The 13,746-nt window shown below is 42.8% G+C and overlaps 1 protein-coding gene across 1 annotated transcript in view; it reads left to right on the plus strand.

The window, feature by feature from the left end:
- LOC122742974 (proton-coupled amino acid transporter 1-like) overlaps positions 1–12,712 on the plus strand; it is a 65,474-nt gene extending 52,762 nt beyond the window's left edge. Inside the window, 1 exon segment of the mRNA XM_043987586.1 lies at positions 8,140–12,712. Within this exon segment, the coding sequence (XP_043843521.1) occupies positions 8,140–8,414 (275 nt within the window). The 3' untranslated portion in view covers positions 8,415–12,712.
- The last annotated feature ends 1,034 nt before the right edge of the window (positions 12,713–13,746 follow it).

The following is a 13,746-nucleotide window of genomic DNA, read 5'->3' on the forward strand; positions in this document are numbered from 1 at the left end:
CATGTATAAATGACACATAACAATTTAGTACAAATTGGAGTAGGTATATAGGTTTATAGTTATTGACATTCCCTGAGTTCCTTTTTCAGTATTAATAAGGTCCAAAATTTTTCCCATACTTTTGGTATTTTCCTCTCCTTTACATACCTTGTCTATAAGTCTATTGATGCTCTCACCACTCTGTTGAGGAACAGAGTAACATGAGTGATAAAGCATAAATTTTTCTAGTTTTAGATATAGTTAAAAAAAAAGAAGAAGAAGGGCAGCTAGCTGGTGCAGTGGATAGAGTACCAGGCCTGCAGTCAGGAAGACTCTTCTTTGTGAGTTCAAATCTGGCTCCCAAGTCACTGAACCCTGTTCCTCATCTGTAACCTCAGTTCCTCCTCTTTAAAATGAGCTTGTGAAGGAAATGGCAAACCACACCAATATCTTTGCCAGGAAAAAACCTAAATGGAGTCACAAAGAGTCAGGCACAACTGAAAAACAACTGAATAAACAGAAAAGATCATCATGCTCCGTAGGCCCCAAATATCAGTGTACATTAGGAAGATTAAATTCCCTGAGTGTCTAGTGTTCTTTCCTCACTCGATAATTGTCTGTTCTTACTCAGCTCTTTCTTATTTCTGGCTTCCTAATTAGTTTCCCTTTGGCAGAGTTACAGTTTGCCCTGTTTTGGTTCAGGAATTAAAAGGTCGAATTCTGAGTCACTGTTAACCCAAAGGAGAAGCATTTTGTAATATCGTGAAGTTTCTTGGCCAATCCTTTGGGCTAATTAAAGTTGTTAAAGGCTCTGCACTTAGTTACAAAACTAACTGCTACAGAATTTTGGGCTTAAAGTAGGAAATTGCTGGTTTCCTCTCCTTCCTAGTGTTCTGAATTTTCCCAATTAACTGGTTTCTTGAGTCATCCTTTCCTTTTATGTCTTTCATCTTTGGCATGAGTCAAGTCATGCAAGATTTGTAGTGTTACTCATCTCTTTTAAACTTTTTTTTTTTTTTTGGTGAGGCAATTGTTCTGGACTTGTCTCTCACAGAATCATAGAATGTCAAAACTGTAAGAGACCTTTGAGCATAAAATGTTAAACCTGAAAGGGACCTTAGTGACCAACAATCCCAATCTTTTCATGTTACTGGCCTGGTTAATGTGTCATACCCAGGATCATAGAGAATCATTACAGACCTAAGATTAATAATAATAATAACTCATTTTATATAATGCTTACTATGTGCCAGATACTGTACTAAGCGCTTTACAATTATTCTCTCATTTAATCCTTATAACAACTCTGGGAGTAGGTGCTATTATTATCCCCATTTTATTGTTTGGTTTTGTTTTTTGGTGAGGCAATGGGAATTAAGTGACTTGCCCAGGGTCACACAGCTAGTACGTGTCAAGTGTCTGAGGCTGGATTTGAACTCAGGTCCTCCTGAATCCAGGACCAGTGCTCTATCCACTGTGCCACCTAGCTGCCACTGTCATCCCCATTTTACAGATGGGGGTACTGAGGAAAATAGGTAGAGTGACTTTCCCACACAGCTAGTAAGTATATGGGGTTAGATTTAAACTTAGATTTTCTGGACTCCAAGCCCAGCACTCTACCTACTATGGCACCTACCTATGTGAAGGCAGAGACTTGGTTATTGCTAGGTCATGTCTTGCACACCATAGGTAATTGATAAATGTTTGTTGAAATTAAATGAACAGTACTCCCACTTTCCAGGGCTGTTTTCACAGTACTACAGGTCCATTTCTATTAGTGAGCAGAAGGGTGGTTATACAATGTAGGAGAGAGGACTTTAAACTTGGAGTCACAAGACCTGGATTTAAATTCTAGCTCTGGAAAAAAAAATTCTAGCTCTGCCACTTTGTACCCATGCGACTTGGGGCACAAATTTTATGGGCTAAAGTTTCCTCAACTGTAAAATAAAGGCCTTGGACTAGCTGACATTGAAGGTTCCTTCCAATTCCTTCTAACTCTACACCAGAGGAGGAAATTAGAAGTCATTTTGTAGAATTGGAGATGTTCACCTCATCCATAAATCCACCCTATGTTTGTCTTCTCCATAGTTAACTTTAGCTGAGAAAAAAAGTACAAGGAAATTCTGCCTGGGATCCCTTTAATTGTATAAAATCAAATCGAGGGAGCAGCTAGGTGGCACAATGGATAAAGCACCGACCCTGGATTCAGGAGGACCTGAGTTCAAACCCAGCTTCAGACACTTGACACTTACTAGCTGTGTGACCCTGGGCAAGTCACTTAACCTTCATTGCCCTGCCCCCCCCCCCAAAAAAAATCGAGTAGAATATGCCCTTTTCAGGTTATTTCTAAGTGCCTTTCATAACTAAAACATTAATTACTTAACTAAACTAGGTTATTTCAGAGAGCAGACCATTTTGGAAACAAGAGAATGTGTCCCTAACTGGATGTATCTGTAATTATCCTTGACAGATAAAAGTGTCTCTACCTAGAAACATAAGATTTAGAGCCAGACATAATTCCAACGCCTTCATTTTACAGCATAAAAACTGAAGTCTAAAGACACTGCCTGAAGGATGTGAGGTATCAGAATAAGCAAAGGACTTTGCCAAGGCCAGGATGAGTAATTAGGTTTGGGCTTAAATCTGATGTCCTGGCCAGCAGGCTTTTAAGAGATAATGCCAGGGGGCAGCTAGGTGGCACAGTGGATAAAGCACCGACCCTGGATTCAGGAGGACCTGAGTTCAAATCCGGCCTCAGACACTTGATACTTACTAGCTGTGTGACCCTGGGCAAGTCACTTAACCCTCATTGCCCCGGGGAAAAAAAAGAGAGATAATACCATTATGCCATCAATTGATAAAACTGGCTTAATTGATCCTGAATTATTTCTTCCTCTCATTCTCCTATAGATCCTAACTTGGAGATTAGGTGTTATATAAAATGAGATGGAAAAGTGTACTGGAAACATGGGAATCTAGACTCAGCTCTCCCACTAGCCACTAACTTGTGACCATGGGCGAGATACTTTCCCTCTATGAGCTTCATTTTCCTCTTTTGTAAAATGAGGGCTTGAACTGACTTATCTGTAAGAATGCTAATATTCTGTGATTCCGGTGCACAGGTTTTAGAAACAGTGAAAGGTTAAAACTGTCTGCAGACCAAGGTATACCTTGCTCTTTCTAAAGCTTTTCCCTGAAGTCTCAGAACCTTTTCAAGCAGTTTCTGTTTCAGCAGACGAAGGAATTTGTCCCAAGGGTACAAATGTGCCCATAGTATAGCTGAGGCTTCATATAAGTTTCTTCACTCCCTTTTAATCTTTTCATTTTATTTTAATTATTTCATTCACAACCTCAACGTGGATTGTGAATCCTTTGCCACAGCAGAATAGGTAAGAGTGTTAATTTAGGGAACTGCTAAATGAGTGCATTTCTGGTAAAAAGTCCTTTGGGAAAACTTCTTGGCCATCCAGAAGCTAATTTTCTTTATTCTATCTCCTGCATTTTTCATTTTCTGAGTAGGGAATAAGAACCAGAGGATCTAGGGATGAACTGCTGAGAATAGGATTTAGAGACCCTCCTCCCACTCCACCTGGTGCAGAAAAGGGAAGAGTATCATGTTTTGGAGTGGAAAAGAGTACTGAACTCAGTAACAGAGCCTTCTTTAGTACCACCTCTTTCACTTACTAGCAGTGTGACCTTAAGCAAGTCACCTCCCTTCTCTGGGCCCATTTCCTCCACTCTAAAATGTTGAACTAAAAGTCCCTTCCTCCTGTTCTGTGTTCTAAAGTCCCTTCTGGCTCTGACATTCTGTATTCTAAACTCTCCACCTCAAAATAGTGAAGGAGGGGAGAAGACAAATCAAACCAGTGCATTTAGTTCTTCTAATAATCAATTTATTTATACCCTTGTCACATTTACAAAACATTTTACAAATGTCACCAATTTGATTCTCACAATAGCCCTGTGACTTTAGAAATGCAAGTACTGTTATCCACATTTTACAAAATAGGAAGCTACGAGAGGAAGTAGCTCTCCAGTATCACATAACTAATAATCTTGGAGCTAGGGTTCAACTCAGGTCTTCTGACATTGTCTAGTGCTCTTTCTTCTGCACTAAGCTGTTATATAAGAAATTATTCCTTTTCTTCCAGAGAACACAGTACTTACCCATTAGGAGCCCTCGGGAGGGGTTAGGATTTATCTAGTGTGTAAGCTCAAAGAAAAAAAGAAAGAAAGAAAAGAAAAAAAATATCAAAATTGAACTCAGGAAGATAGGCAGATCTGGAGAAAATGGATGAGGCTATACCCTCAAAGAGATCAAAGAAAGAGAAGAATGACCTATTTGTACCAAAATACTTATCTTAGCTCTAGAAATTAAAACTATTCTGCAGTGATTGAACAATTTATGATATATGAATGCAATGGAATATGGTTGTGCTGTCAGAAAGGACATGGGATGGTTTCAGAGAAACCAGAGAAGACTTATATGAATTGATGCAGAGTGAACTGAGCAGAATGAGGAGAAAAAATTGTACAATAACAACAATATTGGAAAAGACAAACAACTTTGAAAGACTTAGGAACCTTGATCAATAACAACTAGCCTCCACAATTCCAAAGAACTCATGATGAAACATGCTACCCAACTCCATATAGAGAAGTTGACTCAGAATAGATTGAGACATGTGTTGTGTGTTTTTCCTTTTGGGGGGGAGGGTCATGGCCAGTGCAGGAATTTGCTTTAATAATAATTATAGTTAGCATTTATATGGCACCTACTATGTGCCAGGCACTGTGCTAAGCACTTTACAGATATTTCATTTGATCCTCACAACAACCCTGGGAGGTAGGCGCTATTATTATCATCCCCATTTTAAGGTTGAGGAAACCGAGGCAAATAGAGGTGAAGCGACTTGCCCAAAGCCTCACAGCTAGTTAAGTGTCTGAAACTGGATTTGCACTCAGGTCTTCCTAACTCTAGGACCAGCACTGTGCCATCCAGCTACCACCAAGTTTTGTTTAATTATATATGTTTGTAAGTGAAGTTTTGTTTTTCTTGCTTTCTCAATTGGACAGGGTAGGGGGTTGGGTGGGGGGGAACTGGGAAGATCTTTGGGAAAATAAAATACAATTTAATTTTTAAAATAACAGGGGCCTGAGCATAATCAGAGGTGGGAGGTCCACCTTATGTGTCCACAACACAGACATTGTCACTATTCCATTTGACCATTAATAGCATTTTCTTTCATAATTTGTGGCTTGATATGGAAACATAAGAGTTAGCAGAGAATCCTAATTACATCCAAGATGGCTCAAGGAACAGTCAGTTTTACCTCCCTCACATGAGCTCAGCTGGGTCTCAGATGCAATTATGCAATTAACAGTGAGGTCATTGTGGTCTGGGAATGCCGTTCTCCCTGGTCTTCCATCAGAGGCACCTTCTTTCCCTGCAGGTTACAGCCCTATTAGGCTTTGTGGAAGCTTTTTGTGAAATGAGGCTTATGGCCTCTCCCCTGGAAGGAGGTTGTGTTTTCTCTTGTGGAATACGCTTCCAGTGGCAAGAAAATGAAAAATTAGGAGAGGTCATAAAATTCCTTTTCCCTCCCACTTTGTGGTTTTCTTGGGATCAGAGAATTTTAGAACTGGACGGGACTTTAGCACACTTAGGATGACTCCCTGCTCACCTCCAGCACAGTATACATAGCTTGTTCCTAGGCTCAACTCCAGTGCCCTCTTCTATTTGAAGCCTTTCCTGGTCCTCCCAGTGGTTAATGCCTTCACCTTCAAAGTACTTTGTCTGTATTTTGTATTAACTTATCTGTGGACATGTTATTTCCTTCCAGTAGAATGTAAATTCCTTGAGGGCAAAGACTGTTTCATTTTTGCATCTTTATCTCCAGTGCCTAGGACTGTGCCTGGGGCATAGTTGTTATTCAGTTGTTTCCAACTCTTGGTGACCCCATTTGGGAGTTTCTTGGCAAAGACACTGGATTGGTTTTCCGTTTCCTCCTCCAGCTCCTCTTATAGATGAGGAAACTGAGGCAACCAGGGGGAAGCGACTTGCCCAGGTTCAAACAACTAGTAAGTGACTGAGGCCAGAGTTAAATTCAGGAAGATGAGTCCTCCTGACTGTAGGCCCAGCACTCTATGCACTATGGCGCCACCCAGTGGCTTCATCACTGTTGAATTTAAATGAATACAGTATTTTAGAGCTGGAAGGAGCCCTAGAGATCTAGTCGGCTCACCATTTTATAGAAGGGAAAAGAGAGGTTTACTTGCATACAGAATGCATTAATGGGACCATCACTTAGTTCTCTAGACTCCAGCATGCCAAATGAGTGGGAAATGTATCTCAAAAGTGCTAGCTGTGTGCTCATGTGCCCACTGTACACTGTGCTGACCTCTGGCAACAGAAACAGAGAAAGGAGGCTATTAGAAATGAGCCTGCCCTTCAGAGTGATGAATTCGAAAGAGGCCTTGGGCTTAACTTAGGAGACTGGGAGCCTTCCTGCTCTGAACCCCACCATATACTAGTTCTGTGATTTGGGCAGACCCTTCACCACACTAAACCTTGGCTCCTTCTGTCAGACCACGTCAGCTCCTTCCCTGCCTCCCTCTTGGGGCTGATTTGAAATGATACATAAAAAAACTTTTTATAAACTACAAATGACTATGTTAATGTAATAGGAAACATTAGGAAATCAGTCTACAATGCTTATTATGCCCTTGCTATGTGCCAAGCATGGCTCTAGGCACTGGGGACACAAAGATAAAAGTTAAAACAGTCCCTGCCCTCAAGGAGCTGGTCAAGGGAGGCAACTTGTACGATTGAGGAATATGCCAAATAGATCTGAGGTCAGGGGGAAAGACTAGCCACTGGGAGGCTTGAGAAAGGCCTCCTGTACAAGCTAGCGGCCTTGCAGGAAAGTGGGAAGTAAGGAGGGAGTGTATGTCTGGCAGGGGGACAGCTCATTTTAAAAGTACAGAGGCAGGAGATGGCACGCTTCACCTAAGTGCAGCTGGGCTGGACCACAGTTTGCACAGAGAGCAGTAATGTGCAATAAGGTTAAAAAGGTAGGTTGGAGGCAGATGGTGAAGAACTTCAGTGCCAAGCAGGGGAATTTCCCTTTGACCCTGGAGGCAATAGGGAACCATTGGGGTTCAGCAAGTACAGAGTAGTGCGGTCAGGTAGTTGTGTGAAGAGAGGATTAGAGAGGAGACAGGGAGACCAATTGGAAGCTGTCAGAATCATTCAGGCAAGGGGTGTTGAGGCTTGTGAGTGACAAGAGGAGGGGGGATGCAAGAGATACTGTGGAGATAGAAACCATGTGATTCGACAGTTGGTTGAATATGTGGGAAGGATGTTGGTGCCTTTAATAGAAATAAGAATGTTTGGGAGTTGGGGGTGGGGCTTGGCAGGAGGTGGGGACATAATTGAGTTTCTAGTGTCTATCAGATTTCCTACTTAAAGTGTCCAGTAGGTAACTGGTGTTATGAGACTAGAGCTTAGCAGAGAAACTAAGGCTAAGAACATAGCTCTGGGAGTCTTCAGTGCAGAGATGTGATGGGAGCTCACGAGCTCACTGAGAGTGAATGTAGAGATAGGAGGACCAAGGCCAGAGCCTTTGGACGTACCTCTAATTAGGAGGTGTGTGGTGGATGACAATCCACCAAATTTGGCTGAGAAAGAAAAGACAGAAGAACCAAGAGAAGACGGGACCACAAAAACTAGGAGAGGAAAGAGGCCCCACAAGGAGAGGATGGTCAGTGTCAAATGCTACAAAGAGGTTAAGAGGATGAAGATCGAGAAAAGGGCATCAGATGTAGAAATTAAGAAATCACACATGACTGTGGAAAGGGGAATTTAACTAATGATAAAATTGGAAACCATATCATCGGGAGGTGAGAAGAGAGGGAAAGGAAAGGAAGTGACTGTAATAAGGAGAGAAAGCATTTTCACAGAGTTTGGCTAAGAAAGGCAGGAGAAAGATAAGATACTTGCTTGCAGTGACAGGAGGGTCTAGTGAAGATTTTTAAAGATGGTGGTAGGGGAAACATTATATTTGTAGGTAGGTAAAGGGAAGGAACCAGGCAAAGGGGCAAATTCTGTCTTATTCTTCCCTAGGCTGATCATAAATGAAGTTTCTTCTCCTTCTGCAGGTGTCTTGGCCATCCTGATCCCCCGGCTAGACCTGGTCATCTCCTTGGTGGGCTCTGTGAGCAGCAGTGCCCTGGCGCTGATCATCCCTCCGCTCCTGGACATCATTACATATTCCTCAGAAGGCATGAGCCCCATTGTCATTGCTAAGGACATCTTGATCAGCATTTTTGGCTTTGCCGGATTTGTGGTGGGCACCTACCAAGCAATCTATGAGCTGGTGCAGCCAAGCATGTCTTCCATCATTGCCAATGTTACTAGTGCCTTTGTACAATGAACTTTTCACTACATTCTCTGCGCCAAGCCACCCCACCCATCCCACCAAAGGGCCAGTGCCCTGGGTAAGGCTGGGGATGGAGCAGGTTAGGTAGGGGACTGCTCTTACTTGTCAATCGGGGACTTATAAACAGGCAGGCCAGTGGATCAGGTTAGACTGTGGACAATTCCAATAGTGATGGTAAACCCTCCCTGCTCATTTTACCCCAACATTTTCCCACCCATTCCCTCCTCTCCTACCTTTTGTAGCTTTGATCTTGGTACAGCACAAATCTCTCCACCTTTCAGTGACTCACCTGGATAGTTTCTTCTCCTCTGGGCCAGGTCTCCACAAAACAAGGATCATGGTCCATCTGTTTGACTGCTACCCCTCTTTTTCCTCTGATATTTTTCTTTTTTCACCTCTGATTTTCTTGCCTTCTGGACTCTTCCCGGAGGCTGCACCTTAAACTGGTCTCAACGGAGTACTTGAGGTTAGTCTTGATCCTGGCTCTAGGTTTTCTGGAGCACCTTAGGCAGCACCTTCTCAGAATCTACCACATGTGGGGGATGAAGATGAGCACATTCCTCATTACTTAGCACTTTGATTTCTACTGTCTGAGTTCAAAACCTTTCTATTTTATTTTAAGCTAGGTTTCTGCTCCTGAACTCTCTCTGAGTCTTTAGTTGCTGGGGTCATCAGACCCAGCTTCTTCTTACCAAACCTCACCCTTGCTCCTCCTATGAAGGAATTGGCTTGATTTAAACACAACCCTATTGTACATTTGGTATAAAGATGGGGAAAACAGTCTTCTGCTCTCATAACCATCTTCTAAGAGAAGATTAATGTATGTGGGACAAGACTTGAGGCCAAAAGAAAATGGGATTGAAAATGTGTCACTGGAAGTATAGAAACTTAATTCTATAAGCCAAGTTCCCCAGTTTCTATGAGAATGAATTGAAAGGTCTAACAGTGTCCTTATTGACAGCATGTATGAGAACCATGACTACATCTCAGTCTGGTTCAGTTGGCAGTCTGTGTCCCTAGCTGGGGACACGCATCCTGTTAAGGTAGACGAGAAGTCATGGTCAGCAAGCCTCATCCTGGAGGTTGTGTAGAAATGAAGCAATTGAAGAATTCCTACCATGTGGGTAAAGTTGTGTTGTGGTACTTGATGGATTAAGGAGTTCAGTCAGAGGGCTCTGGGTGGTGCTGTCCTTACTGGCCCCAGCCTTGACTCTCTCCCACACTTCTCATGAGCCCCATTAGGGGACATATTTACTTGGGGCACTGGTAACACTATTAGAAGGGTTCCTTTCCTTTTCTCCCTATGAGGCTTCCCTGTATGCCAGGGGGATTGGTTGTTAAGGATCTGAGGCCGCATTAGACCACGTTAGCCTAAATTATGGTTTTGGAAGCCTCCAAGTCCTGAAGTTGAGAAAGGGCTGAAATGTTCTCTTGAAGAGAGTGAGTTTCATTCATCTAACTTTTTACTGTTTCCTCACCCTTCCTGCTCTATGCTTGGGAAGTGAGTCAAAAGGGCATCAATGACGTCTTTAGCTGCGTGTGTTGGCCCAGAGAGTTTTACCAAAGATCTATTCGGTGCCTCTCACACCCCTGCCCTTGCCATACTCCTCTGCTCTGTTGCCCTGGAAATGCAGGTTCCTTACAGAGTACATTACAGAAGGGAAGTTCATCTCTCCGTCTTTGCTTTACTTTTTTGCCTTCAAGCAGGACTCGGGCTTCTATGTGAGCATTTAGTGCTTAGGTCAGTGTGGTGGCTAAGGACAAAAGCTTCAGTCATGGCCACCCTGTGCCTCTGGAATCAGCAGGATGTTGGGGTCCCCCTCCCTTCTTTGTTCCTCCAAAGCCAAGTACAGCTGGATACCAGGTGAAGGGGCTGAAGAAAGGTTTCTTTTTAAATGCACAGTCTCTTAATGGATAAAAGGCACTTTAAAACTCCATCAAGAAGGATTTACATCGAACAGTCAAACTAAGGACTTATTCTGGTCCTGTACCTATCAGAACCAAATTACAATTTATAACTTGATTCCTGCCAATGGGAATTTTGTTTTCCATCCCAACCTGTTCTGCTGTTGGGGGATAATAAAGGGGCTTGAAAAACAAATGCAAACTGGAATGAACACAAGGCTACCTCTGCTTCTTTGGGTCTTAAATTCCAGAAGGGAGTTTAACAGGATTGTTTTCCTCTGTTGGCCGAGCTTCTGGAATCCATTTAGCCACCCTGGTGTTAGCCTTGCAGTCTATCCAGAATGGTCCTCGGTCCTTCCTCCCAACTCTTACTCCTTTGGAACTCCTTCTGCATCAAGGCTGTGAGTCCAGGGCCTAGAATGCTCCAGACAGAGGCCCAGGACCTTCCAGCTGTGGAGCAGAGGCCAGGTCATAACGCCAGCTTTCTGATCAGAGGTCTCATAAGGGACCAGTGCCTCAGCTTTGCACTTTATAGAAATTAACCTAGGGCCTCTGTTCTCTTAGGGCTCCTGGGTCTGCAGCTCATGGCTGCAGAAGTCCTCTGAGGCCTCTACTGCTTCTAACAAGAGCCCTGCCTGAGCTTGGCCTTCCTGGGAAGCAGTTACATGAGAGTCCTCAGCTAGAAGACAAGACTTAAAGGGAGAAGGCAGGTCAGAAGAACTGTTTTTCCCCATTTGTCCTCTGAGTAGAGCAATCGGAGCCCTAAAGACCCTGTCTTCTAGGGAGTGGCTTTCCACCCACCTCCATAATGTTCCTATCCCTTCTTTGTTTCTTCCTCCCTTGGCACCTCATTGCTTGGAAATATTCCGGGATTTTTACTGCAAGGGACTCAATTTCTGTCTGGGTTCTCTGTCTGTTCCCTAGACTGGCTGAGTTGGGCTGATCTCAGCGAAGGGTACACTGAGGGAACCTCAGAGAATGCAGGGTTCTCTTCACCCAGCATTGGAATTGGGAGTTGGGGTTTCCCAATCTTCCTTGACAAAGTACAATCCTACTCATCTAGGAAGGGGGCAAGGGGAAATTTCTAAATCTACTGGGAGTTGCTCTATCCTGGTACGTTGAGTTCAGGGCCCCTATTCCTGGTAACATCTCTCTTCACAAGGGCATTATTTTTATTTAATACCATCCAACTGTTGGACTGATGAGCACTGCTTTATACGCACAAACCCTGAGAGGAAGTGACTGGTTTTACTTGTGTTAGCCTAGACCCTGTAGCCAATAGCCTCTCCATTCTGTGACCCAGTTTCCCTACCCTAGTTAGTATTGGATATGCTGAGTACCTATTCTTTAAAACTCTATAATCCTTCCCTTCAGAAAACCTCCTAGTTTTGTGAAACCCATAAGGTAGTGAAACCAAGCTGGTAAACTGGGAGAGATATCTTTCCTCCCTCTCTCCCACCTCTTTAGATATCTATTAGGCAGAAGGATGCCTTTTTTTGCCACTACATTCTCACTTCTGCTTTCAAGTTTAACAGTAAAGTCCCAAACTCATTGTTTACATATTGTATTCCTTATTCAGTACTGCAAATGAATTGGTATCCGTGTCTAATCTGTGTAATAAGGTCATAGAGGGTCGGCACTTGGTGCTTCTGGGCAGAACATTATGCTACTCACTCTTAGAAGAGCCATACTTTTCCACTTTCTCTTTAGAGAGGCATAAAGTAAAAATGGTCAGATTGGTGACTACAGAATTGCCCTATATTTCAAATTTGCAGAAGGGATCAAATGACTATTATCCATGAGCACAGAGCGAACAAACATCATAGACTACAGCAAAGGCAGGGGGGGAGGAGGGAGCACAAGGGTGTGTTTTGCTTTTGAGTCCTTGGTCAGAATGGTTTAGGCAGTCGTGGTTCGGTCTAATGATATCAAGTTTCTTCTGAATCTTTGAACCATCAAAGTCCCTTATTGATTTGGTACCAGAGTCGGGGCCAGAGCCAGAGGCAGAGTGTACACAGTCAGAAATAATTGAGTTTTGTTAACATCAAGAAGTTAATTAATTATCAGAGGGTTAAATTTGATGTATGACAATTACTGAACTGAAAAACCAACCTATCATGTTTACCATTGTCCAAATGAGTGAGAGAGTAGAAAGTCAATCCAGTGTAAGATTGCCACACAGTAGATCCAGTAACCAGGATATCACTGTATAAAGCAACCACCAGGAGCTAATAGCACTGTAAATGTTTTGTGCCTTGTGTGTCTATATTAAGTACCCATGTGGCTCCTGCAGGAGCTTGTGGGAGATCTTGTGTTTGATTCTGCATGTGGATAATGTGTTTTTCCTTGCAATAAATGAGGTTTTGTTTCGGTTTTTTTAATTTTGAGATGTTTTTGCCATTGGCTTTGTGTTGATGGTTTGTTTTTTGCTGGCTCTTTTTGTTTGTTTTTGTGTTTTTGTGGTGCAAATCCCTTATAAGCTTAGGTTTAAATGCTCCTCATTCATGTCTCTGGAGGAAAATACTGGGTGCTAGATGGGAAGATGGAACTAAATGTGGTACAATGAGGTAAACACTAGTTTGGGAATCAGAAGATTTCATTTCCTATTTTAGCACCATAAGCACCTACAGTACATGCTAAGTGCTAGAGATAAAGACAGAAGGAAAACCAGTCCCTGACCTCAGGAAGCTTATGTTCTTATGGGGAGGATGCTGTGTTGACACAGATAAATAAATGCAAAATCATTTGAAGAGGGAGACAACACCACCTGACTAGAGGTCAGGAAAGGCTTCCTGTAGGAGATGAGCTTCATAGGAAGTTAAGGATTCCAAGGGGGGGACAGTGAGGAAGAGAATGCATTCCAACCATGGGAAATGGACAAGGCCAAAGCAGGGAGCCAGGAGATGAAATAGACTGTTTGGAGGACAGGAAGTCCTACTTTGGGTAGAATCCAGTATATGTGAAGAGGAGCAATGTGAAATAAATCTATAAAGGTGAATTAAAATCAAATTGTTTAAAGCCTTAAATGACAAGTTGAGAAGTTTATATTTATACTAAAAGCAATAGGGAACCACTGAAAATTCTTAAGTCCTGGAGTGACATAGTAGGGGGTGGGGGCAGGGCAATGAAGGTTAAGTGACTTGCCCAAGGTCACACAGCTAGTAAGTATCAAGTGTCTAAGGTCAAATTTGAACTCAGGTCCTCCTGAATCCAGGGCCAGTGCTTTATCCACTGCATCACCTAGCTGCCCTGACATACGTTTGGGAAGATTATTGGGGCAGGTTTTTGGAGGATGGTTGGAGAGGGGAGAGACAGAGCAAGGAAATCAATGTAATAAGATAACTGTGAAAATGTTCTATAATTGCAGCATCCTAGAAATGTGACCTTTATAGTTAGACCCAGCTCAGAAAGATAGCATATA

This window comes from Dromiciops gliroides, chromosome 2, assembly GCF_019393635.1.
Source record: "Dromiciops gliroides isolate mDroGli1 chromosome 2, mDroGli1.pri, whole genome shotgun sequence".
Taxonomy (NCBI): domain Eukaryota; kingdom Metazoa; phylum Chordata; class Mammalia; order Microbiotheria; family Microbiotheriidae; genus Dromiciops; species Dromiciops gliroides.